Source organism: Protopterus annectens, chromosome 4.part0, assembly GCF_019279795.1.
Source record: "Protopterus annectens isolate FY-2018-M chromosome 4.part0, PAN1.0, whole genome shotgun sequence".
In the NCBI taxonomy this organism is placed as follows: domain Eukaryota; kingdom Metazoa; phylum Chordata; order Ceratodontiformes; family Protopteridae; genus Protopterus; species Protopterus annectens.
The window spans coordinates 772,841,230-772,864,700 of record NC_056733.1 but is presented as its reverse complement, the minus strand read 5'-3'; the positions used below and the strand labels follow the sequence as shown (position 1 = coordinate 772,864,700).

The 23,471-nt window shown below is 41.4% G+C and overlaps 1 protein-coding gene across 5 annotated transcripts in view; it reads left to right on the top strand.

Annotated features, from left to right (window-relative positions):
• LOC122799579 (clathrin heavy chain 1-like) overlaps window positions 1–23,471 on the top strand; it is a 1,937,764-nt gene that overhangs the window by 1,789,630 nt on the left and 124,663 nt on the right. For all 5 annotated transcript variants that reach the window (XM_044068726.1, XM_044068727.1, XM_044068725.1 and 2 more), the window contains one exon: window positions 13,824–13,899. In XM_044068726.1, the coding sequence (XP_043924661.1) occupies window positions 13,824–13,899 (76 nt within the window). The remainder of the gene's footprint in view (window positions 1–13,823; window positions 13,900–23,471) is intronic.

Genomic DNA, 23,471 nt, shown 5'->3' with positions numbered 1-23,471 from the left:
GATTCAAGAAGTGTGATGCGTGCTGTCAGAAAATGTCTCTGACAGACGCTCACACTTCTTGTGTCTACTGTCTGGGACCTTTGCACCTGCAGGACTCCTGTGCTGTGTGCCATGGCTTCAGCCCCAGGGTCCTGCAGGAAAGAAAAAATAAATTAATTTTAAGGGGCTTACTCAAGCCAGAGGATTCCCTTTCTGTATCTACAGGGAAGCCCTCTAAGGCATCTAGGTCTTCGGCTCCGACAACTGAGCCGAGACCTAAGGTTTCTAAACCTCTGCCTACATCGGCTCCGGCTGGAGCCGATGAGTCTCAGTCCACAGTTTCTGTGGTTCCTCGGCTCGGCTGGAGCCGAGGTATTAAATTCCCGTGTCGGCTCCGACCAGACCTTCGGAGCCGACAACTAGAAGAGGTCCAGGTCACCATCCCTTGGCTCCGTTCATTCGGCTCCAGGATCTCCCCTGCTGTCTGAACGGAGCCAAAGATCTCACTCCTCTAGGTCATTGAGGCTGTCGGATCATGACCTTCAGAGGGTAGTGAGTCGACTTCTTAAGTCCGAGGCACTGGCCCAGATGCTTCAGAGCCCGACTCATCAGTCGATGCCTGCCCCGGTCCATCAATATATTCCTCCTTCGACTCTCTTGAGCTCGGAGCCGGGTCATGTCGGAACCGAGACTGTGATAGCGTCGGAGCCGATACAATTGTCTTCAGCTCCGTCGTCGGCTCCGATTTCTTCATTGGAAGAATCTCGGCGCCGGACTTCCCTCGTCGGCTCCGAGGGGGTGAGTGGCATCGGACCCTTGTCCGACCCCCCTCTCCCTCTCGGTGCTTCGGCGCTGTTAAGTTCGGCTCCGACATCGGCCTCGGAGCCATCACTGTCGGTGCCGAGGGAGGTTCTTAGCTTCTCGGAGCGGGGACCTCTGGCTTTGCCTGACAGGGGTGCATTCGAGGTCATGCGGAGTGTGTTAGAGCCTGGCTCTACTCCACAGTCGGCTCCGTCCGCCCCTCCCTCTTCTGTGCCTCAGGTCAAGTCGACTCACTCCCTCATCCCGGACCGCAGAGAGCCAGCTCCTCAGGAACCCCATGTGGGGATTTCATCCTCTTCCGAGGCCTCTCCTGATTTGGCAGAAGAGCCCCCTCTGAAGAGGAAGTGTAAGAGGAAACACATTGACTCACCTGAGTCCATCACGTCGGACACAGATTTAGATGATTCTGAGGGTTCCCCCCGTTCCCCTTCTGAAGATGTCTCATTTGCAGACATTCTAGAGATCCTGAAACAGAGGGGAAATTGGCCAGCCTTCAACCCTTCGGAGGATGAATCTGTGTATCTTGAGGCGTTTGGCTCTCGCCCTTCCACCTCCTGGGTGTCCCCCCCCTTTGACCCCCTCATGCAGGTGGTTGCTAAGAAGGCATGGACGGCTCCTGATTCAGTGGACCCCACTCCCAGGAGACCCTCCAAGTTCATAACTGCACCAGCAGACAAACAGTTCTTAACAAAAGGAGTTTCTGTGGATGCTATGGTGGTAGCTGCTGCCACTAAGAAGGAGCTAGCTGATCCTTCAGTACCTGTCCATCCACCTAACAAGGAATCTAGGTCCATGGACAGGTACGGGAAGCGGATGTTCTCGTCAGCGACATTTACCATGCGTTCGCTGAACTACCTATGCCATTTTACTCGTCTTCAAAGGGACTTGATCAAGGAAGCGAGTGAAATGTTGAAGGACCCTACAGCTGTGGGTTTTCAAGATAAGATGAACACGCAGCTGGCTACCCTTAACTCCATAACCAACTCCTCCATGCGTCTTCTTTCTTACGCGGCTGATGGAGCGAGTAGAGCCGCAGGGACAGGTGTGGCCTTACGTAGGCATGCCTGGATGCGGCTATGCAATTTTGCGGACCCCTTCAAGACGTCTTTCACTAACTCCCGCTTGATGGATCATCTCTCTTTGGTCCTCAAGTGAAAGAAACCTTGACTAGGTGCGAAACTGATGGCAAGACCCTTTCTGCCGCCGGAGTCCGTTTTCTACTCCTTCTAGGCCTTACCCCAAAGGCCAGAAAGGTGGAAAGATGTGGTTCCGTAAACAATCTCAAGGGACTTCGCCTGACGACAGAGTCGTTTCCGCCAGAGGCAGAGGCGGGAATAACAATGGTAGACGCGCCCTAGGGGCAGGGGGTCCGCAGAACCAGGGCAATCGGGAAGCCTTCTCTGACAAGCCCTTTCAGCATCCCTGAGGTGTTGCCCGACTGCCCATCTTCGGAGGCAGTCGGGGGAAGATTGTCACTGTACCCAGAAGCCTGGCTATCCCTGACTCAAGACAAATGGGTACAGTCCGTCATTTCCGAAGGCTATTCTATCCCCTTTCTTCGCATTCCAAACCAATCAAAAAAATCCCTTCCAGATGTTCCACCGCTCAAAGGGATCTAGCGGTTTTGGAAATTTCAAAACTGCTTGCAAAAAGAGCAATTCAGCCAGTTCCAGCAGACCAGCAAGGATCCGGAATCTACTCAAGGTTCTTTTAGTTCCAAAGAAAACAGGGGACTGGAGACCAATTTTGGATCTCAGTATCTTGAACAAATCAGTCAAGAAAACAAGATTTCGGATGGTCACGCTGCAATCCATTCTTCCCCTCTTGGGCAAAGGAAACTGGATGTGCTCTATAGACCTTCAGGATGCGTACTATCACATAAAAATGAACAGACGCTCCAGAAGATTCCTCCGCTTCAGGCTGGGAACCAGTCATTTTCAGTTCAGGGCCCTGCCCTTTGGTCTCACCACTGCCCCCCGGGTGTTTACCAAATGCATGGCAGTGGTAGCTTCTCACCTGAGACGACAAGGATTCCAGGTGTTTCCATATTTGGACGACTGGCTCCTCACAGCTCCCACCAAGCATCTCCTTCTGATGGCCAGGGATTACACTTTTCACATTTGTCAAAAGCTAGGCATTTCAATAAATTGCGGAAAGTTTGTTTTGTCGCCTTGTCGTGCTATTACTTTCATAGGTGCAAATCTAGATACAGTAGACATGTCTGCGAGATTAACACATCAGAGAATAACAGACATTCACAAACTGGTCTCACTCCTTTTCAACAACAACAGAATCAAAGCCAGGTTAGTTCTGAAAGTGTTGGGAATTATGGCGGCTGCCATACCTCTGCTTCCATTAGCCAGATTCCACATGCGGATCCTTCAATGGATGCTCTTTACTCAATGGTCATACCAGGAACTTCCAATGTCTCACACCATTATGATCACGCAAGCGTGCAAAAATCATCTCATGTGGTGGATGTCTTCCCCTCAGCTCTTATTGGGAAGACCCTTTGTTCCACCCCCTCCGGTTGCTACTCTGACAACGGATGCCTCCCTGATCGGGTGGGGGGGGCATTATCAGGGCAGGACGGTCCAGGGCACATGGCAACCAAACGAATGCCACTTGCACATAAATGTTCTAGAGATGAGAGCAGTGCTTTTAGCGTTGCAAGCCCTTCAAGACTCTCTTCCCTTGGGAACGATTGCAATCCAGACAGACAATATGTCTGTAGTGTGGTACATCAACAAATAAGGCGGAACCAGGTCATACCCCCTGTGTCGAGAAGCACTCAGACTGTGGCAATGGGCGATTTCTTCTCAGCGATTTCTGATAGCAACGCACATCCCGGAAGTCCAATCAAATTGCGGACAAGTTGAGCAGAGCTATTCTCATGCCTCACGAGTGGTCTCTGAAAGACTCTGTTGTGAGAGAAATTTTCCTCAAGTGGGGTCAGCCTTGCTGCGATCTTTTTGCTACTCCCCAAAACAGCAAGTGCAGAGAAATTTTCACTCTATTCCCTTTACCAGGCCAACCCAGCAGAGACGCTCTAGTCCAAGTTTGGCCCCGGGGACTTCTGTATGCATTTCCTCCTTTCCCACTAATCTCTCAAGTGATACAGAAAGCTATCGTTCAGAAGGCCTCATTGATCCTCATTGCTCCTTACTGGCCTCGACAAGTGTGGTTCCCCTTTCTACATCAATTTCTATTGGAGCGACCGTGGCATCTGGACCTAGTTCCAGATCTGTTGATCCATCAGTCGGGTCAGTTACATCGCTCCCCCCCCTCTCTGAACCTAACTGCTTGGTTCCTCCAGTTCCAACCTTAGCCAGGCTTCCTCAGTTATCTCCCTCTGTTCGAGATATTTTGATAGCTTCCCATAAATCTTCCACTCGGAAGATTTATTTGAGCAAGTGGAAACGCTTCACATATTGGGCTCAAGAAAAGGACATAGATCCTTTCACTGCTTCCATCCAATTAGTCCTTGATTTTCTAGCTGAACTCTTCCATGCAGGTTCATCTCCCTCTACTCTTAAAGTTCAATTGGCAGCTATTTCTAACTTTCATGTGGGTATTTCTGATTCTGCCTTAATGTCCCACAAGCTTTGCAAAGCCTTTTTGAAAGGAGTTTTTCTTCTCAGACCTCCTATAAGAAATCCTCCTTCTCCTTGGGACCTAAATTTAGTTCTTGCTTCTTTGATTCTTCCCCCTTTCGAACCTGCAGTCTCCTGTTCTTTAAAATTGCTATCATGGAAGACTCTTTTTCTGGTAGCTATTACTTCAGCTAGAAGAGTTTCAGAGCTTCAAGCACTCAGCTGTCGACCTCCTTATCTATTGTTTCATAAGGACAGAGTATCCTTACGAACTAACCCGTCCTTTTTGCCTAAGGTGGTCTCGATGTCAAATCTAAATCAAAGCATTGACCTCCCTGTCTTTTTTCCAGAATATTCCAATAGGTCTGAACAAAAATTACACTGCCTGGATGTTTATCGTCAATTGAAGTACTACTTGGATAGAACGAAACAATTCAGAAAATCTGATCAGCTGTTTGTCTCCTATGCAGAAAGCAGAAAGGGACTTTCAGTTTCAAAGGTATCATTATCCAGATGGCTAACATCTTTGATTTCCCTTGTATATGAAATTAGACACCAAAAACTGCCTAATAAACCTAAGGCCCATTCCACCAGAGCTTTGGCTACTTCCTTAGCCTTCCAAGACAGACTGCCTATTGACACCATTTGTGCAGCGGCTACTTGGGCTACTCCTCACACTTTCATTTCTCATTATAAGTTGGACTTAGCTTCTAGGCATAGAGCTAACTTTGGTTCCACTGTTCTCAGGAGTCTGTTCCGTTAGGCCACCGGGACAAGGTGCTAGGGGACTTGGTCCCATCCAGCAAGAATGAAGGCGAGATAGACAACTTAACATATAGAAGTTATGTTCTTACCATAACGTTCCATGTTAGTTGTCTTCTTCTCGCTTCTTCTTCGCCCCACCCTCCTTCCCCTGGCCTGGACAGACCTAGAGGAGTTGTGATTGTGACCTCTCTTTCTACCACCTCTTTCTTAGGCATATGCTGTTATGCATATTTCCTGGTTCAGGATGTAGGTCACCCTTCTTTCTTCCTGTTGTTAGAGGTGGACTCTGTTTAGAGTTATTCTGTTACTATTATAAGCTGGGGTTAGCTTACAAACGAGATCTGAGGTAACTCTCGCCTAGCATTGTGGGATATAAGGGGAGCCTCGAGCCGGTGGAACCAACTCTCGAGCTTTTACAGTGGCCGAGTCGGAGCCGAGGTCGGCTCCGAACCCATCCAGCAAGAAGAAGGCGAGAAGACAACTAACATGGAACGTTATGGTAAGAACATAACTTCTATTTGCTTAATTCATAATGATATATAGCAATATATGTGAAGTATAATGTGAACTTGTTAATACAGTTTGATTACTTTTATATAAATGTAAATGTGTCTGTCAAAGTGATAATTCAACAAAGGTGTTAAAAAAAAGAAGGAAACAACATTCGAGTTTATTTTCAGAAGCCTGGAGTGGGAACACTGCATTTTAAGGTCAGAAAGTTAAGGTTTGCAGCAGCACATGACAATCACATTATCAAAAGTGCAGGAGAAAGTAATCACACATTTTTAACTTTTTTTGCTAATTGAAGACATAGACAAAAAGACTTGGATGAAGCTGCAGAGAGGTTAGAGGCAGTCAAAAAATACAGAAGACAAGCACATATCAAAGCACTACTCCTTTCTCTACAACTTTAGCTGTACTCGGTCCAAGGTTTTATGATTAAAAAAATACTGCATTAACATTTAAAACAGTTGCAAATAATGAAAATCTACACATTTTAAAACGATAAAAATCAAAGTTTAAGGATGAAAATTAACTGCACAGCTTTGTGATGAATACTGTATAATCTTTCATTTTAAGTTCACGAAACAGCAAAAGTATACATTTTAAAAGTGCTAGTCTAGCAGCGACTATCGCTCTGCATCTTATTTGCAGTTCCAGGAACATAAGCTCTATGAACGTTTTTTTTAGAGTAAAGCAGACTGGATATAACTGGAACTCACTACAGTTTATGGACTTTTCTTCGCTGCTGTCTTATCGCACACAACTTGCTGAGCCATGGCTATATTCAAGGAAAAGCAGTTTTGGCAGAAATCTGCCAGCTCATGGTGCCAGATGGTGCATTGTTACATGGGAACAGAAAGTTATTTCAAGGCTTTTAACACCAGAGAAATCGAGCTACTAAGGCAGTACATACTATGTTAATACCCTAACAGTGGCATCAATTTCCAATGAGGCTGCATCTGCCCCCTGCCTGCTCATTGCCAAGCAAGTATCTTCAGTGTTAGTTTGTGGTTTAAATAAAAACTACACAATTTGACATTTTTCCTTCCCCGTCTGCCCCTCAGTGCACCCTACATATTGCATAAATATATTTCTGGTGTCACTTAAAGTAAAGTAAAAGCATGACGGACCCCCCCCCCCCTCCAAGAACACAGAAGAACAGTGAATAACAAACTTTAAAACTGAATGTCCTCAGGAAAAGGGAAGAAAAATATGCATGTACTGTACGTCAATACAACAGTGTTTTGCTTTCTGTACAAAGTAATCTAGGTTAGGTTGCAGGCAAAATGTCAACATAAGTGAAGCCACATAGCAAAATAAGTGATATGGATAAAGGTACAGTATTGCATCACAGGTATCAAATACAACTCACTGGGTGAGATGTGAGAGCAGAAAGAAAATGTAGAAAGAAAGTAAAAAGGGACAGTTATATGGGGTTCCTAAGAATGGAAGGATCGGTGTGGGAATCTCCAAGTACAACATGCAGACTGTAGAGAGACCAGTTCTGTTGGGAAGTCAGCATAAAAGTACTGCATTCTCCCCACCGCTACAATGCACATATTATACGTGCTCCATCAACCAGAGTTTCCAAAGGAGAAGCTGAAACAAGAAAACAAAAATTATAAATACTGCAGGTGCTGTGTGAAACATCATCTTCAGCAAAGAATCTCTCAAGAGAAAAGGAAGAAAAGTACAAATCTAAGATGCTGTCTAAAATAGAGCACTTTACGGAACGCAATAACTGACCACCCCAGTACAATTTCAGTCTTCAGACACCTGATTTAATATTGACCACCTAAACCCTAGAAAAAGCCACTCATCTTACAACACACAATGCAAGTAAGGTTCCCTATTAGACCGAAGATGCATTCTTTCGAATGTGCCTTGGTCGAACTCAAAAGCCTGAAATGGCAAAATATGGAAGTGGCTCTTAAGCGAAAGAATTCGCTTGGCCGGTTCGTTACTTTGCCGTTTTCAGCACTGTAGTGCGGTCTCGGAGTTGGTATATTTAAGTAGGGGGGTGTGGGGAGCGAAGCCCAATGTAATGTTTAAAGTGTTTTATTTATTTATTTATTTATTTATTTTTAGAACAGAGATCCCCCCCCCCCAGGAAAAAAAATAGCTGTTCTGACGGTTCGAAATTGTAACTTTCACTTACATTGGATTGATTAATCACCGTTCGCTTTTATAAGCATTCGGTGATTTAATATATACCCTGTAAATATTTCATATGAAATTGACATCTTATTCATCAAACTGGATACCACTAATTCTTCATTATTTTAATCTAAAATGACTAAGTACAAGTTATAGATAACTATAACCATTGTGTCTCAGACACGCACACGCGCGCATACACATGCGCATACACACATGCGCATACACATGCACGCACACACACACACACACACACACATGCCTCTTCTTCACTCAGAATAAACAAAACAGCATTTTCTACTTCAGCCAGAATCCTGTCCGTAATGTGCAGTACCCAGGACTTTGCCGAGATCCATTTGAATAAAAAAAAAAGAGAGAGAGAGAGAACGCCGCTTGCAAGTGCAGCCAAATCCCTGCTCACAGATCCATTTGAAAAATGTTTCCCGCTTGCGGAAATGCGTATTAGCCGGAAATGTGTGCACTGAGCCTTGAGCTCAATTCCGACAGGCTGGTAGCCCCGACGGAGCTGGCGTCATCGCAAAAAACTGGGGAAAAAATAGCTGAGAAAAAGTCAGAAATGAAGGGGTGCCACTGGAGAATCATGGCATCCCATTATTTGGACCCCAAAACTCGGTAAAAACCGAGTAATTCAGTATGGTTGGGGAGGTATGATGTAAGAACACACAAAGAAGTGCAATAGCACAACTTATTAATACTTATCCACAACATGGTTTTAAGTTTATGGTCTTGGATGTTTATACTTCCACCCTTGGAGATGGTGATATAATGAATACTACTGAGGTTAAAGAAACATGCTGGATAGTTAACTTGAGGACAGATCTCCCACCAGGTTTAAATGGTTGTATACCTTTAAAACCTATTTTAAAAGCCAGGAGAAGATAATTGTTTTATTAATCACTTAAATTGTCATGTAATTTGGTTAGGTGTATGTATTTAAGTGCTTACTGTTTTACTTTTGTGTATTGATCTGAAGGAGGAGACATCTCTGAAAGCACTCATCTTTTTATTATTTTAATAAATGTGTGCTTTGCTGTAGTGGTCCCATTGTTCCTGAAGTTTTTACATTTATTCTGCTCTACTGTGGACTGGTAAACTCCTTGCTGTTGCTTGTTTGTTATATTGCCTTTTGGTTCTTCACAAGGAGTTAACATTGCTGAAAGCATTGAGGCGGAATTCCATTATCCTAAAGTGACTCCTGAGGTGAATTCTGGGGTCCAAATAATGGGGTGCCATGATTCTCGAGTGGCACCCCTTCATTTCTGACTTTTTCCCCTTTTGGGATGTACCTTACCAGACATCTGCAGCAACTGGAAAGACCCCAAAAGTACCTCACCAAGAGGATCAAAGGGCTCAAACAGATGCCATATGCTGCCCGGTTAAAGAAACTCCAGCTCTACTCAGTGGCATACCGCCTGTTCAGAGGAGATCTGTGCCTGACGTATAAAGCCATGTCCAACCCGGAATTAATGGACATGCTGCTCCTCAGAAAATCCAAATCCCATCGAGCTACGCGCTCGAGAGACTTGAAACCTCAGCACTGAAATAAATAGGACATGCTGGAGGGACAGATTCATAACCCAGAGGCTCCCTTCACTCTGGAATAAAATCCCAGTCCAGGTTAGGCAGAGTCCCTCATTGACTCTCTTCAAGAGGAATCTTGATGAGTGGATGTGAGATCGTAGGTTTACCCCGGGTATCACTTCAGTGTCACTGTTAGACAGAGGCACAGTATACTAACCTCGAAAAAGGGCATAGCAAAATAAATTTAAAATGGGTGGCAAAAGCCAAACACATTCTGGTTAGGCTTATAAATGCCCTAGGGCAGATAGCCTAGTATGAACCTATGAACCTATAATACAAACCTGATGACAACAGGACTGAATACTTTGTCATCCTTGAATTTTAACTCTGAAGAACAATCTGATGCAACTACTCAGGTAATGAAAGAAAGTTTTTTTCAACTGTATAATGAATTAGAAGAAGGCTTATATAAACTGAAACACCTTCAGTGGCAATGTATGCATTTAGAGGCATGCATGCATTTTAAAGTCATTCCAAGAGTAGTACTTATCTTTTGCATGCCTACTTATGGATCTAAGTAACCAGACTTACTTGCCAAGTGGCAGGCAATTCATATAGAAAGCAGTTTCTAACATATGGAACTACTTATTGAGTACTTTTTGCCTAAAGAAATAGCCCTGATCCAACATATGGCAGAGCTACAAAATGAAGTGAGAGATACTGAAAGAGTGGATATGCTGTTTTGTAATGTCTCATTGTATGATTCCAAACTACAACTCCTAAAAACTAAGAAGTTAGAAAGACACTGCTTCCAGCAAGACACTGCTTCCAGCTGTAATCTAAGTCAAAATGCTGCTGATGTATCTAGGACTCTGTATACAGTCCTTAAACATACAAATACTACGCAAGGTAGTAACTTTGATATTCTGGATGGCAGCGCACAGCCAACTGCATCAGTTATTGGTCAGAATTCAGCAGTTGAGCACATGACGTGTATGACATCAGCGATTGACAGTGGAGTCCAAGAGGCAGAGAACAGCTCGATGATGATGACCAAGGAAGTCTCAGCTACTAATTTTAGCTTTTCTGAACTAACTACTAAAAACATTGAACTGGGAGCGAGACCAAAGCGCAGTGTGACTAATTTTTTTACCACTTCTTACTCACTTGCCTTTGCAAGTGAAAATACCAGAGAACAGGAGAAACAGGTTGCTCAGCAACAATCGCAAGAGAAGGAAATTTCTATGGACAATCCTATATAGAACTAAATTGGTATTTAGTCTTTCACAAAAATGCCTGACTGATGTAGAAATTGCTGTTTCAAATAAGGGGTTGTCATTTGTGCCAGCAGTACCTAGTAACCAGTGTGATGTGGTATTGGGTTTACGTCAGTTTGCCAGAAATGTTAATTTACGTTGTATGTTTTCTGATGTACATATAACAGTTTTAAAAACCAAGTACGTTTATGCCAGTTTCACAACCGATTGTGGAAACATTTTTAAAAGTATGTGAAAATGAAATTAACACACATTTTATGTCTTGACATAGACCAGAGCACTTTAATCCGAGTTTGAGAGAGAAACACGCTTTCAAAAATCTTATAGCTGATAAAGATATGATAATAAAAGCTGCTGATAAAGGAGGTGCAATAGTGTTAGACCACTCGCAATATGTAGAAATCATGAATAACATGTTGACAGATGAGGCTACATACACAAGTTTAAATATGAAAAGGGTCAAAGAAATTAATGATGTAAAAAATGATCTTTTAGATTTATTTTTGACAGGCATTATTTCTAAAGATTTATGTGACTATAGTTGAGCATCCCAAGATTCCTATAATTTCAGGCTTACCTAAAATACACAAGTCTGAAGTTAATCCTCCGCTAAGACCTATAGTTAACGGCTCAGGCTGGATTATAGAAACAATTTCTAAATGGGTAGAAGGGCAACTTAAACCTGTGGTGAACAAGGCTGTTACTGTGTTGAGGGATTCTGCACATTTTTTTTTTTGGAACAGTTATGTATATATATATATATATATATATATATATATATATATATATATATATATATATATAGATGCTAGTGATACAAGTTTGGATTTTATTTTAGTGACCCTGGATGTACATAGTCTTTTTACAGTCATTCCCAATAATGTAGGACCAGACTATATACATGACTTTAATGCAAGAATAGCACATATGGATAGATCTGGTATGGAATGTATATGTAAGCTGCTGAACATCATATAATGTTTTTGTTTTTGAGGAGAAACTGTATTTACAATGCTGGAGTATAGCCATGGGGACACCCTGCTCAAACAGTTACGCTCATTTGGTCCTGGGCAAGTGGGAGATGAAATATATTCTAAATGACAGGAATCCATGATTAACCTATATAGGTCTATATTGTAGATTTGTAGACAATGTGTTTGTTTTATGGAAAGGGGATGCACAATAGTTAAGTGCCTTTGTCAGTTTAGAAATTACTACATTTTTAAGATTTACTACACATTCATCTTCAGTATCTGTAGAGTTTTTGGATATTTTATTGAAGGTAGATGAAGAAGGGAGATATATTCTACCATATACCATAAACCCTGTTGGAAAAATGCCCTATTGGAGAGAGGAAGTATTGTACCCACAATATATGTTTAAGAACATTATTAATAATCAGTTACTGAGAACATCTTGACTTTGTAGCAAGAACAGTGACTTTTTACATCCGTTGGAAAAGGCAGAAGCGCATTTAATAGAGCGGGGTTATAGGACTAAAGATGTTAGAAGGGTGTCAGAACAAGTTCGATGAATGAGGAGTGGGAAAGGAGGAGTGGGAAAGGCAGACCTTGGTATAGTGGAAATACCAGGGAAGTAAATAATGGTGGTTTAGTGAACACATCTAGAGTTAGAATACCATTCATATTTAGTACTGATTTTAAGTACAGTAAAGATATAATACAGAACAATTGGAAATTATTACTGTTTGATGATAGAATTGGGAATGTAGTGGGTGAGGTACCGAGTTTCAGCTATAAAAGAAATCTTACCCTAAAAAGTTTGTCATAGGAATACGCATGGTAACTTTAGGTAGATTATACAGCAATAAGCTTGGCACACATCCTTGCAATAGGTGCAGAGCTTATAAATATATTCAGACCAATAATGAATTTATACATCCCATTACACATGAGTAATATACTTATACAGGTTATGCATGTTTAACTAAAATGTGATTTATTTAGCTACTTGCACACAATGTATGTGTTTCAGTATTGGTAAAACCAATAGGATGTTAAATGAATGTATCTTACAACATATAGGTGATGCACATAAGAACACACAAAAGTGCAATAGCACAACTTATTAATACTTATCCACAACATGGTTTTAAGTTTATGGTCTTGGATGTGTATACTCCCACCCTTAGAGGTGGTGATATAATGAATGCTACTGAGGTTAAAGAAACATGCTGGATAGTTGACCTGAGGGCAGATATTCCACCAGGTCTAAATGGTTTTATACCTTTAAAACCTATTTTAAAAGCCAGACGAAGATATTTTTTTATTAATCACTTGAATTCTGATGTCATTTGGTTGGTTATGTGTATGTATTTAAGTGCTTATTGTTTTACTTTTGTGTAGTGATGTAAAGGAGACATCTCCAAAAGTCCTCAACTTTTTATTATTTTAATAAATGCATGTTTTTGCTGTTGTGGTCCCATTGTTGTTCCTGAAGTTTTTACAAAGAATAGATGATATTAGATTTTTTTTAATTGAAAACTGTAACTGGGGAGGGAAGTAAAATATTTGAGGACATGAATAGGCAAATACTGGAAACTGATAAAGGTAGAGGATGAAATTGATCACAAAATAAGTGGTAAGCATTTAAGCAACTGAGATGTCCAAAGTGAATAACACCGAAATGCTTCTAGTGGAGGAGATATTGAGAAGATAGAAGATACTTAAAAGAATATCTTTGGAGGAAGAAATTCTGGAAAGTTCTGGAAGTCCATATAGTAGAATGGGAGGCTTGGGGGGGGGGGGTTGACTTATTAGAGGGGGAAAAAAGTTGAGGGATAAGTTTGAGGTGAACAAAGTCACCAGTGAGTTGGGTAGATTTTAAGTAATGTCAAAAAGGCAGTGGAAGTGTTATCTGGTGGCTGGTGAATGTTGAGAATTGGCTGATGACTGAGTCACTGTTAGAAAAATGTTTTCCTACTCTTGAGATTGCAAAACGTGGGCAGAGAGAGTGAGGATGACATTTAGTGTTTCATATTCATGCATACACAAATGATTTTTTCTAACGGGTGTTTCTACACACGATCCAGTAATCTAATGCATTTACATTACACTAGTTTAGTAATATGACTTCAAATCTCCAGCACTACTTCCGTAATAAAGTATGCAAACTGCAGTTCCTTTGCTTGTGCTTATAATTGAACTAAAATTTTCTGTTTCAGGTTGATAAACTTGATGCTTCTGAAAATCTGAGAAAAGAGGAGGAACGAGTAACAGAACCCACTCCAATTGTGTTTGGTGAGTGTTGTCCTCTTGAGATAAGAAAGCATGATTTTGAAAATTTACAGCTCTATAAAAATTCAGTTTTCTGACTGGATTTTTCAGGCAGTTTAACCACTCCAGTTTTTCAGTTAACACTGTAAAACTGTATGTTGGGAACACTCTTTAGCTGTTTTGTTACTAGGGATGTTTGACTTAACTATGATGGTAATTTTTGGTACATTTGACTTAACTATGATGGTAATTTTTGGTACAACTGCAGTTATGAAAACAACAGACATAAACTGTAAAGTGTGTACTTCAGACAATGATTGCAGGGGAAAGGTTTACAGCCTCCAGGGAAGATTATAAGCAAAGCCTGTTGTACTCTAATGGAGTTCTCTTTTACTGCATTTTTTCTTTTTTTGCATTAAGTAGACTGTGTCCTATCATTTTGTATTTGACCATTTTTTTCTTTAGGTTCAGTTATTATGAAAGTCCTTATCCATAGATGTTTCTGCAGCTAGAATGTGGCACCACAGGAAAAACTTTGATTTTACGTGCCCTTTGGTTCATTATTACCACCCAGACAGAAATCTGTTTTTGCATTACTTCATTTGGAAGTAGTAGTGTCTTTGGCTCAAGTGAGAGAAACAGGCTGGAAAAGAGAGTTCTGATTCAAGCTTCACAATGCATGATCTGCTATAAGAATTCCTTTTTTTTTCTTCTTGTGGCCCCCTGCCCAGTCAAGGAGGCATTAGCATCCCTTCCTCACCCCCAGGAGGAAATTTTTAAAACCCTCCATCCATTGACTTACTAGTGATCAAAGAGAGATGGGGAGAAGAAACAGCTGAATATTTTTCTTCCCAGAACTGCTTTCAGTACAGTTTTCACACTTTCCAGTAGTAAAATCAGCCATGTCGCAGGTCTGGATGACTATTAATTTGCAGATCTCAGAAATGTCCTTTACACATGGGTTTATTAGACTTCAGTTTTATTAACTGTTGATACCCTTACAGTCATTTTTAAGTACTTTTTAGCTGGCATTCCACACACAATCCGCTTTTTTATAGTTTCTAATATTGCATTACTGAAACAATTTGCATATTCAAACAAATCTCATGCAGGATCATAAGAGTCACAAGATAAGTCAGGAAACTATTAGTGCCGTGCAGATACCCATTCTAACTATGTGCCTCCTGCTTCCAGGAGGGAAAACATGCCAGGCCAGGGATAAATTTGCAGGTAACCATCTGATGATCCACGATCTTCTTGAAAGATATCTGGCTGTCAATCTTTAACATGTAATTTGTTTTATAGATGAGTAATAAAATTCTCTCTCTCCAATGTGTTCTGTCTGTGTTTGAGGTTTGAGCTTTAGTTCATTTTTGTGGAGCTGTTTGTCGGGGGCGGGGGGTGTACAAGAAGTCGGGGGGGGTACAAGAAATCAAGTACTGTAGGGTCATTGCACAGAATGCAAGACGTGGATATCCTTTTGAATGCCTGCAATAGAAGAAGTATAGAGCTAGGGCTTCGTCTGTCTATGTATATACTAGGCTAACTACTTCTAGGGCCTTTATAAGCCTAGCCATAAAACCCAAATGTATCTTATGAGTTGTTATGCTTTAGAGGTTATTTTAAGGGGTGTATTTTAGGGCATTATTTAATTGCCACTGTCCATCAGAGAGAGAGGTTTCAGACGAGGGGTGAATTTCCAATTTCCCATCCACTAGTCTAGGTTGTTCTAAATAGGGAAGGGCTTTGCTTCACATGGATGGGAAGCCTATTCCAGAGAATGGGGATTTTCTGAGATGCAGACCTGTCCCCTCCATCATGTCCTTTTTAAGTAGCAATCAAAGTTTAAATCCTTGATACGTAGATCTGATGCTGTTCACTTTTTGTGGCAGTGCAAACGGTCCATCAGAGTGGGATCCTAGTGTGCCAGGCATAAATCACATCTCAGCAGTCTGTAAGAAATAAGAGTACAGAAATAAGACTTTGAGGCAATCTGCATAGGACATTGTGTTTCCTTTTTGTGAGAAGCCTCTGTGGACTTTCCAGTTGTTGCATGTGTGTGGTCAGGTCCATACAAAAGAGAAATTATACTTGATGGGTCTGATGAGGGGTGAAGTACAGTGACATTATGACTTCCTTGGACTTAGATGCCATGCCTTTAGTTACAAGTTGAGTGACGTAGAATGATTTTCTTACTACCTTCGACACATGTTGGTCGAAAGGCAGGTTACTGTGTAGATGTGTACCAAAATCCCTGACTAATGTCCCTGCTTCTAGGGGTGTTTTATCACTCAGGTAAGTTCCATGGGTGACAGACGTCCCAAAAGGTTCTGTGATTCTACCCAGCTTGCAATCATCTGCAGTCGGAGTAAGCTAGTGGCCCTTGACATTGGCCTTAACTTCTGCAAATAGATGCCAAAGAGGAGCAAACCAAGTATAGAGCCCTGGGGGGACTCCACTGGTGATTGGTTTGTTTGTGGGTCGTCCATCCAATCTTAGCTTCCTGTCTGTGAGCCAGCTGTCTAGACAGCGAGTTACATAGAGGTTTATGCCTAATTCCTTGAGTTTGTTTACAGTGCCCAGGTGAGGTGTTGTATCAAATCATAGGTCAAGGTAAGCAGTATGCAGCATTTTGTCCATTTTCATTGCCTTGATAACCTTCTCATGGAAGTCCACCAGGTTCAGTAGGCATGACCTGACTTCGATGAAGCTAAACTAGGTTGTGTCCAGTGTTTGAAGGTTTCCTATATCATTGCTAAGCATTTCTATGATGCTTCTTTCCATGGCTTTGTGTGAGAGACTAGTCATACTTAATGGGTCTGTAGTTTCCTGGATCCATTGATGTTCCAGCCTTTTGCAGAGGGATGACCATTGTAGTCTCACATTTGTATGTCATGAACCCTGTGTGTGGAGGCTGTGGTTGAATAGTGACACCAGTGTCCCTAATGGGTCATATTTCATGCTGTTTAAGAGACATTCCTGAGACCCATCAAGATGTATTCTTAGCCTTACTTAAGCATATCTAATGCCTCTTTGACTAAGCCTTCGAGAGTGCGTATAAGACCTACTTCCTAATGATAGTTGGAGGGGTTATGTTGGATGATATTTTCTGGGTCACATCTTGTGGGAAAGGGGGGGGGGGGTCAAGTTAGAGCTGAATCGGTCAGCCAGAAGATTTGTTACATCACCCACTTCCATGAGCATGACTTCATTTACCAATAGTCCGGCATACTGTTACTATCTTTGAGGTTTTACACATAGCTAAAGAAGGCCTTATAGTTGTCCTTGGCCTGAGGTGTGTTGCCTTTACCTCAAAATTTTCTTTCGTTGGTCTTGGTTTGATGAGAGGGTTTTTTTTTTTTTTTGGATGATGTACTTCCTTATTTTAACTGACTTTTTTTCTTTTGTTGTATAACTTTCATTTTGGATTCCAAACAAGGAGGTTTGTTTTTTGAGTTAGTGTTGGGTGTATGTCTGGTAGGCACAGCAACTTCCATGCAGTCATTGAAATGGTTATACAGATTCTGTGAATAATTCTGCATAGGCTGCTGTGTTTGGGTTTGGAGGGGTTTGATATTTTGACAAGCTTTCAGTTAATAAAAGGCAGAATGCCTTGGAGTAGTTGTAACTGTATGGAGTTATAGAACTGACTCTTATTTCATAGGAGACGACTTTGTGGTCTGACCTTACCAGAGGGGGATGCAACACTTGGGGGGGGGGGGGGGAGTGGCAGCATTCTCCCATATAGGTGAGCACCAGATCCAGTATGTTTGTGTCTCTAGTTGGTGTATGAGCTATCTGGTCCAGTGTGTTTGAGTTTGCAAAGTCTTGGATTCTCTGCACCTGCAAGTCTAGGCTTGTGTAGAATTCCTAGTTTTATAGAGGGATAATAAAAGTTCCCCTTGAGTATGATATTTGGTTGAATGGTGAGTATCTCTAGTAGGTGTAAGTGTGATCTGTGGGTTTCATAGGACAATAGGGGTTGAAGTATAGCTTAGTAGGGACTTTGTGGTGATATGGCTGTGAAGGAACTCTAGTGCATCATCCTATTTAACCATCCTATGCTTGCCATTGATATAGATCAAGACACCTTCACCTGTAGTCCTTGTCTGTGCAGCATTTGCTGTTCTAAATGTGCAGAAGACACTGAAACTTTGCACTAACTGGGTACTGTCTGTGGCTTTAAACCATGTTTCGGTGACTGCACAGATGTCTTTATCTTTCAAGGTGAGGAGAGCTTGGAAGGAGTGGAGCTTTAGATTCCTGGCATTGAGCAGTAACACCTTTAGATTTCTTTGAATAGATTTTGCTATGTTGGACAGTTTATCAATCTGGGGGGGGAGGGGAATGTTTTAGCCAATATTCAAAAGCTTAGAGGGGAGATGTGCAAACCATCCTAGGCAAAGCAACGTGGTTTACTAACCATGTTCTCTCACGCTGACAGATATTGTATCCCCATAGAATGACACCAAAAACTAAGCCAGTTATTGAAGTCAGTCCTCTTCTGCTCACTTTGTGACATCATCCTTGTTGAATGCAGCTTAATGCTAGGCACATACCAGTAAGTGACACGGTGCAAGAGCTCCATAATATCTCTTGTCATGTGGTGTAGGGCTGTGGTCATTTACACCTGCATGGACAGTGACATATTGGTACCTGTAGAGCATTGACTGGAGTGCATGAGTAACTTGGTGGATCCTTTCCCTTGATAACCAACTGACCATTACTTTCTTCTTCAGCTTGGTGAGTGGGGCAGCCTTGTTGTACAATGGGGATCCCCTTTACTAACTCCTGGGTAGTGTATTGGCTTGCCTTATGGGCTTGGTAGTTGAAGCTCCACAGGGTATGGCTGTAAGTGCAATGGTAGGTGGTGGTTCTTTTTGAATGCTTTCAGGTTTGCTGAGGGTGAACGTTGGCAGATGGAATGTCCCAGCATAAATAGGTCTGTGCGTAGAGTTGCGTACTGTGTGTGGTGGGTTTAGTGTGTTTATGATAATCAGGTTTTTGTGAATGTTTGTACGTGTGAATTTTCTCTCCAGAGACCTTGTGTATGTATATCTGTTGCATATTGTATTTGTTTTTTTGAGGATTAAATGGTTGTCATTGAACATTAGACAATTGCTACATTGTATTAATATACCCATATCCACCAAACTGGCTGCAGAGAAGTTGGGGAGCATGCATATCCAGGATGTCAGGTCCTTTACTGAGTGAGCTACAAGTTTGTGGTGCACAAGGGTTTAACAGGGGCTGACGGTACAGGTACTTTGAAAGCTAGCGATTGGAGTAGTCCTACATGATACTAAACTGAAGGGGCAGTACTCCTCAACATGCAGACTGCATGCTGTTTGCTACTCAGTGTGCCAAGTATGTGTTCTATGCTCACTAAGTTACTGTACAGTTTCAGAAGTGGTTTTATAGGGCAAGTTTGGTTTTTAGGTGTCTGTCTCTACAGGGCACTACTAATCACCTCTGTGTGATTGGAAAGAGGACGCAGATGTGCCAAATTTGTACAGGCACTTAAAACACAGAAAACTGGCTTCTAAGCCCTCTGGCCAATAAAATGACTACACTTGCATCTCTGTGTCTCCCAAATGAGATAGATGGAATAGCCTGGTCCTCTTAATGTAAAAACACAAAAAAGATGCTTGAGAGTGCAGTGCAACCACAAAACAGCTTAAATACATACACAGGGTGATTTGAGTACTGGGGACCTTTAAAATTATTTAAAGTGTAAAATCTGTGAATAAAGCAAAATGTTAACAGAGATGCTAAGTAAGCACTAATTCAGGACCATCTCAGAATGTGGCAAGGCCACCAGGCAGATGAAGGGTCTGGGAGAACAACCAGGAAGACAGTAATAATGGAGGTTTACTGAAGAGCACTATGGACGTTTGGAAAACAGTGGGTCTTAAAAGTACTTAATAGTTTACACAACAGACAATAACAATAAAAGTGGGAAGGTAGGGACTTTGCAGGTCAGATTACAGTAAGGGGCAGAAGCCACAGACCCAGCCTTTTAAAACCATAACAGAAAAAGGGTGGAAAAATTCAAGCTGCAAGAAGCAGGCTCGTTAGAGGGGGATCTAGTAAAATAAAGCCAGTATTGGAGCTTTAGATAGAATGAACAGGGGAACAGAAAGGTGCTGAAATGCAACTTTAAGCAGGTAAATGATGAACAAAATATATGACTGTTGCAGAAAAACTAGAATACAAACAACTGTAAATAACGTTTAAATACTACCACTACTGCAGTTCTACCACAATGTAAGGCACCAGACTATGCAGAAATTTACTAGTAACACTGTCACAGCTGCAAATGAGACTACAAGCCTAAGGCCCCAGACACGATTCAAAATATAAACCATTAACTTTTACAGATAGAAGTACAGGTAGAAGTTCTACTAGTGAAGTGATGAAGGTCCTAGAATAGACAAGAAAAATGCAGATACTTTTTTGTACTTTTCTGTTTTTTTTCCATGGTTTAGCCAAAAAGTCATTGCCACACATCACTAAGTACAGCTTAAAATATTTAAGCAAAACTGAAATAAGAGCTTTTTTCTTTCCTTTTTGATGAAAAGCTTGTTTCTCTCAGTTCAGGGCTTTCCACACCTCTCAGTTTTGCAGAAAAGACCCTGGGTTTGGATGTAGCTCTGTGCTGGATGTAGCAGGCTAACTAGAGAGGAATCCAATCAAATGCAGCCAATACTGGAGCTCTAGTCTTTTGACTCAGCTGCAGGTCAGGGACCTTAGGTAGGTTAGAATTTCAGAAATTCTTTTAGACTATCTTTAGCTAGAATCCTTTGTAGCTTTTCTAATTGTACTTTGTAGCTGTCTAGGTACATGTACAAAGAGGCATTGTGTTATATAAGTAGTCTAATTAGGGCTGAGTGTATATTTGTTTTTTTTTAAACATCTTTATTAAATTGTTACATTTTAAGTTGCAAGAGGAGTTTGCTTACGTTAACAAGAATTAAAACAAATGTAATGAGTTTCCATTGTCATTCTACAGTTCGTTTATTTTTTTTGCAGTTTTCATTCACTCCAGTTTGTTTGTCTTTTCGACTTTTCCCGGTTAGGGGACGCCACAGCGGAACTCTGGTCCACTAATGATTGGCAGTAGATTTTTATGGTGCCGAGTTGCCAGACCCGACGCCCAACCTTCAGCGAAGGCACACCCATTCACGCACGTCTTCCGGAGGCCACTCTACATAAAATGTGTAGTAGTTGCATTCCTTTAAATCTTTTCCACAAATCCCATTTTCTATGTAATTTGCTGATTCCCTTTTCTAAAGATCCCACCTCCATTTCTTATTACAATATTTACTGCTTCCATTGTGTTAAGTACATATTTTGACTTCCATTTTCTGTCAGCTGCTTTTTTTTGATTGCCAGAAACATTAAACTTAGAAATGTCTTTCTTACTATGTTTAGGCAATTCAGATCCTGTAATCTAACTTGAAAGTATCCTTTCTTTAGTTACTCCCATATTTGTGAAGTCTTCATACTGGCTTAGTTCTTGGTGTAGTTGCTACTGGTTTCCATAAGGACTTCCATCCAAAATCCAAGTCTTTATCACCTGAACTCTTAACCCCCCACCCTTATTTTATCACCATCCTTTTCTACTTTGATTTGCAACCTTCTGCTTAAGCTATGTATGTGAGACTTTTTCTGATTTGCTTTAAAAGTACCCCTTCAAATCAGGTAACCCTAAACCACCTTGCTTTGAAAAAAATCAAATTATCCCATTTAACTCTTTTCTTTCCCTACAAAATAAAATATTTCAACCACTTTTTGTCATCTACATATTCTTACTTTGGTAAAAAAAAAATTCTAACCCATATATAAAGTTAAAGGGATTAAAAATATATTCTCTAATTGTATCTTCAAATAATCATCCAGTATAATAAAATTCCAGTTTCTTCATCTCTGTATTGTCTTCTGTTTACTCTCTTCCCACATGTCCTTAATTGCCATAACAGAATCTTTAACCCATGCACCTAAGTACTTCATCGTATCCTGTCCCCCATTGCGATGTCAAAAGCAATGCCAGGCTGTTAAGAGTTCAAAAAAAAAATTAAAAATTCTCTAGTCGTTCATCTGCAGTCACTGGTTTGGTTTCATGGCTTAGGAATGCCTAACTTGTCCTTGAATGTCAAAGAACAGGGAATGCCTTTTGAAGAGTGTTGGATTTTTACACTTGCTGTCTTTTCCTTCTGAGTGTAACACAGAAGGTAAAAGACCGTGAACTATGTATATTTTTATGTGTAATTGCTATAATCACTGATGGACTCAATAGCTTGCATGTTACTAAGACACCAGTGTGAAGCTAAGGAAAAGAGGCAGATTTATAACTGTGCTGTGCTATTCCTAGAAAAGAGTTGATGGTGTCCTGTTTGTGGTGGACATAGTTGTTATTACCAGTAACCAGTGAACTTTGGTCTCTGAAACTTAGGTTCTTCTGTATACATTTTCTCTATTGTGTGTTATTTACGTGTGTATGCCAACTTACATAGGTTTATACTAGGCTAATGACCACCAGGGTCTTTACAGGCCTAACTGTGTAAGTCAATCCATTTTTCCCACAGAGTTCCCCTATATGGTGGGGTGTGTTAGTAAAGAGGTAGCTGAGGGTTGTGTGTGAAGGGTATGTTTGCTGGGAATTAATTTACTTACTGTCGGCCTCTGTCCATCGGAGGCATGGGGACCAGGCCGGGAGTGGATTTGCAGTTTTCCATCCAGTGATCAAGGTTCCATTTGAACAGGGTCAAGGAAGAACTCTGCTTCATGTAGATTGGGAGCTTATTCCATAGTGCAGGTATCTTTTGAGATGCATATTGGTTCCTCCAGCAGGTTCTGTTTATGTTGTAGACAGTTGAGGTCCTTGGATCCTAGTGCTTGTGGTGTTTGTCTTGCAGATGTGCAACAGATCCATAAGAGTTGGATCTGAGGATGCCTAATATGCTAGGCATACTAGATCACCTCTCAGTAACCTGTAGGAGACTGAGTACAGAGAGAGGACCTTCAGGTGGTCTGTGTAGAACAGGGAATTCATACTATGAATCCTCCTGATGAGGAACCTTTGAGGACATTCTAACTGTTCAAAATGCCTGGCTAGGTAAGTGCTAAAAAGAGCAATGTTAAGTTGTCTCTCTCGCCTTCATTCTTGCTGGTTGGGTTCAGAGCCGATCCTCGGCTCTGACTCAGCCATTTTCTAAAGCTCGAGAGCTATTTACTAGCTCAAGGCCTCCCTATATCCCACAATGCCTGGCGCTAGATCCCCAGATCTCGTTTGCCGCTTCAGCTACGAGGTTGCGCTTTACTGGCTCAGGTCATATTCATCTTTTTGTGATAATTAGTTGTTAAAATTTAGTATATTTTTCAGGTTGTTTTTTTGTCCTAGTAGTGTAGTACTGTTAGATTAGATGTAGTACCCGTGTTTTTATTTTCTTTCTGTCTTTTAGGAAACTTGTTTTACTTAGAGAGTCCCCCCCCCCCCATCTCCCTAAAGTAGGCCGTTTAAATTAGAGGCTATCCCCTTCCCTTTTATACACATCTTTTTCCAGTAGGAAGTAGTGTTTAGCCTTTGTAGTTGG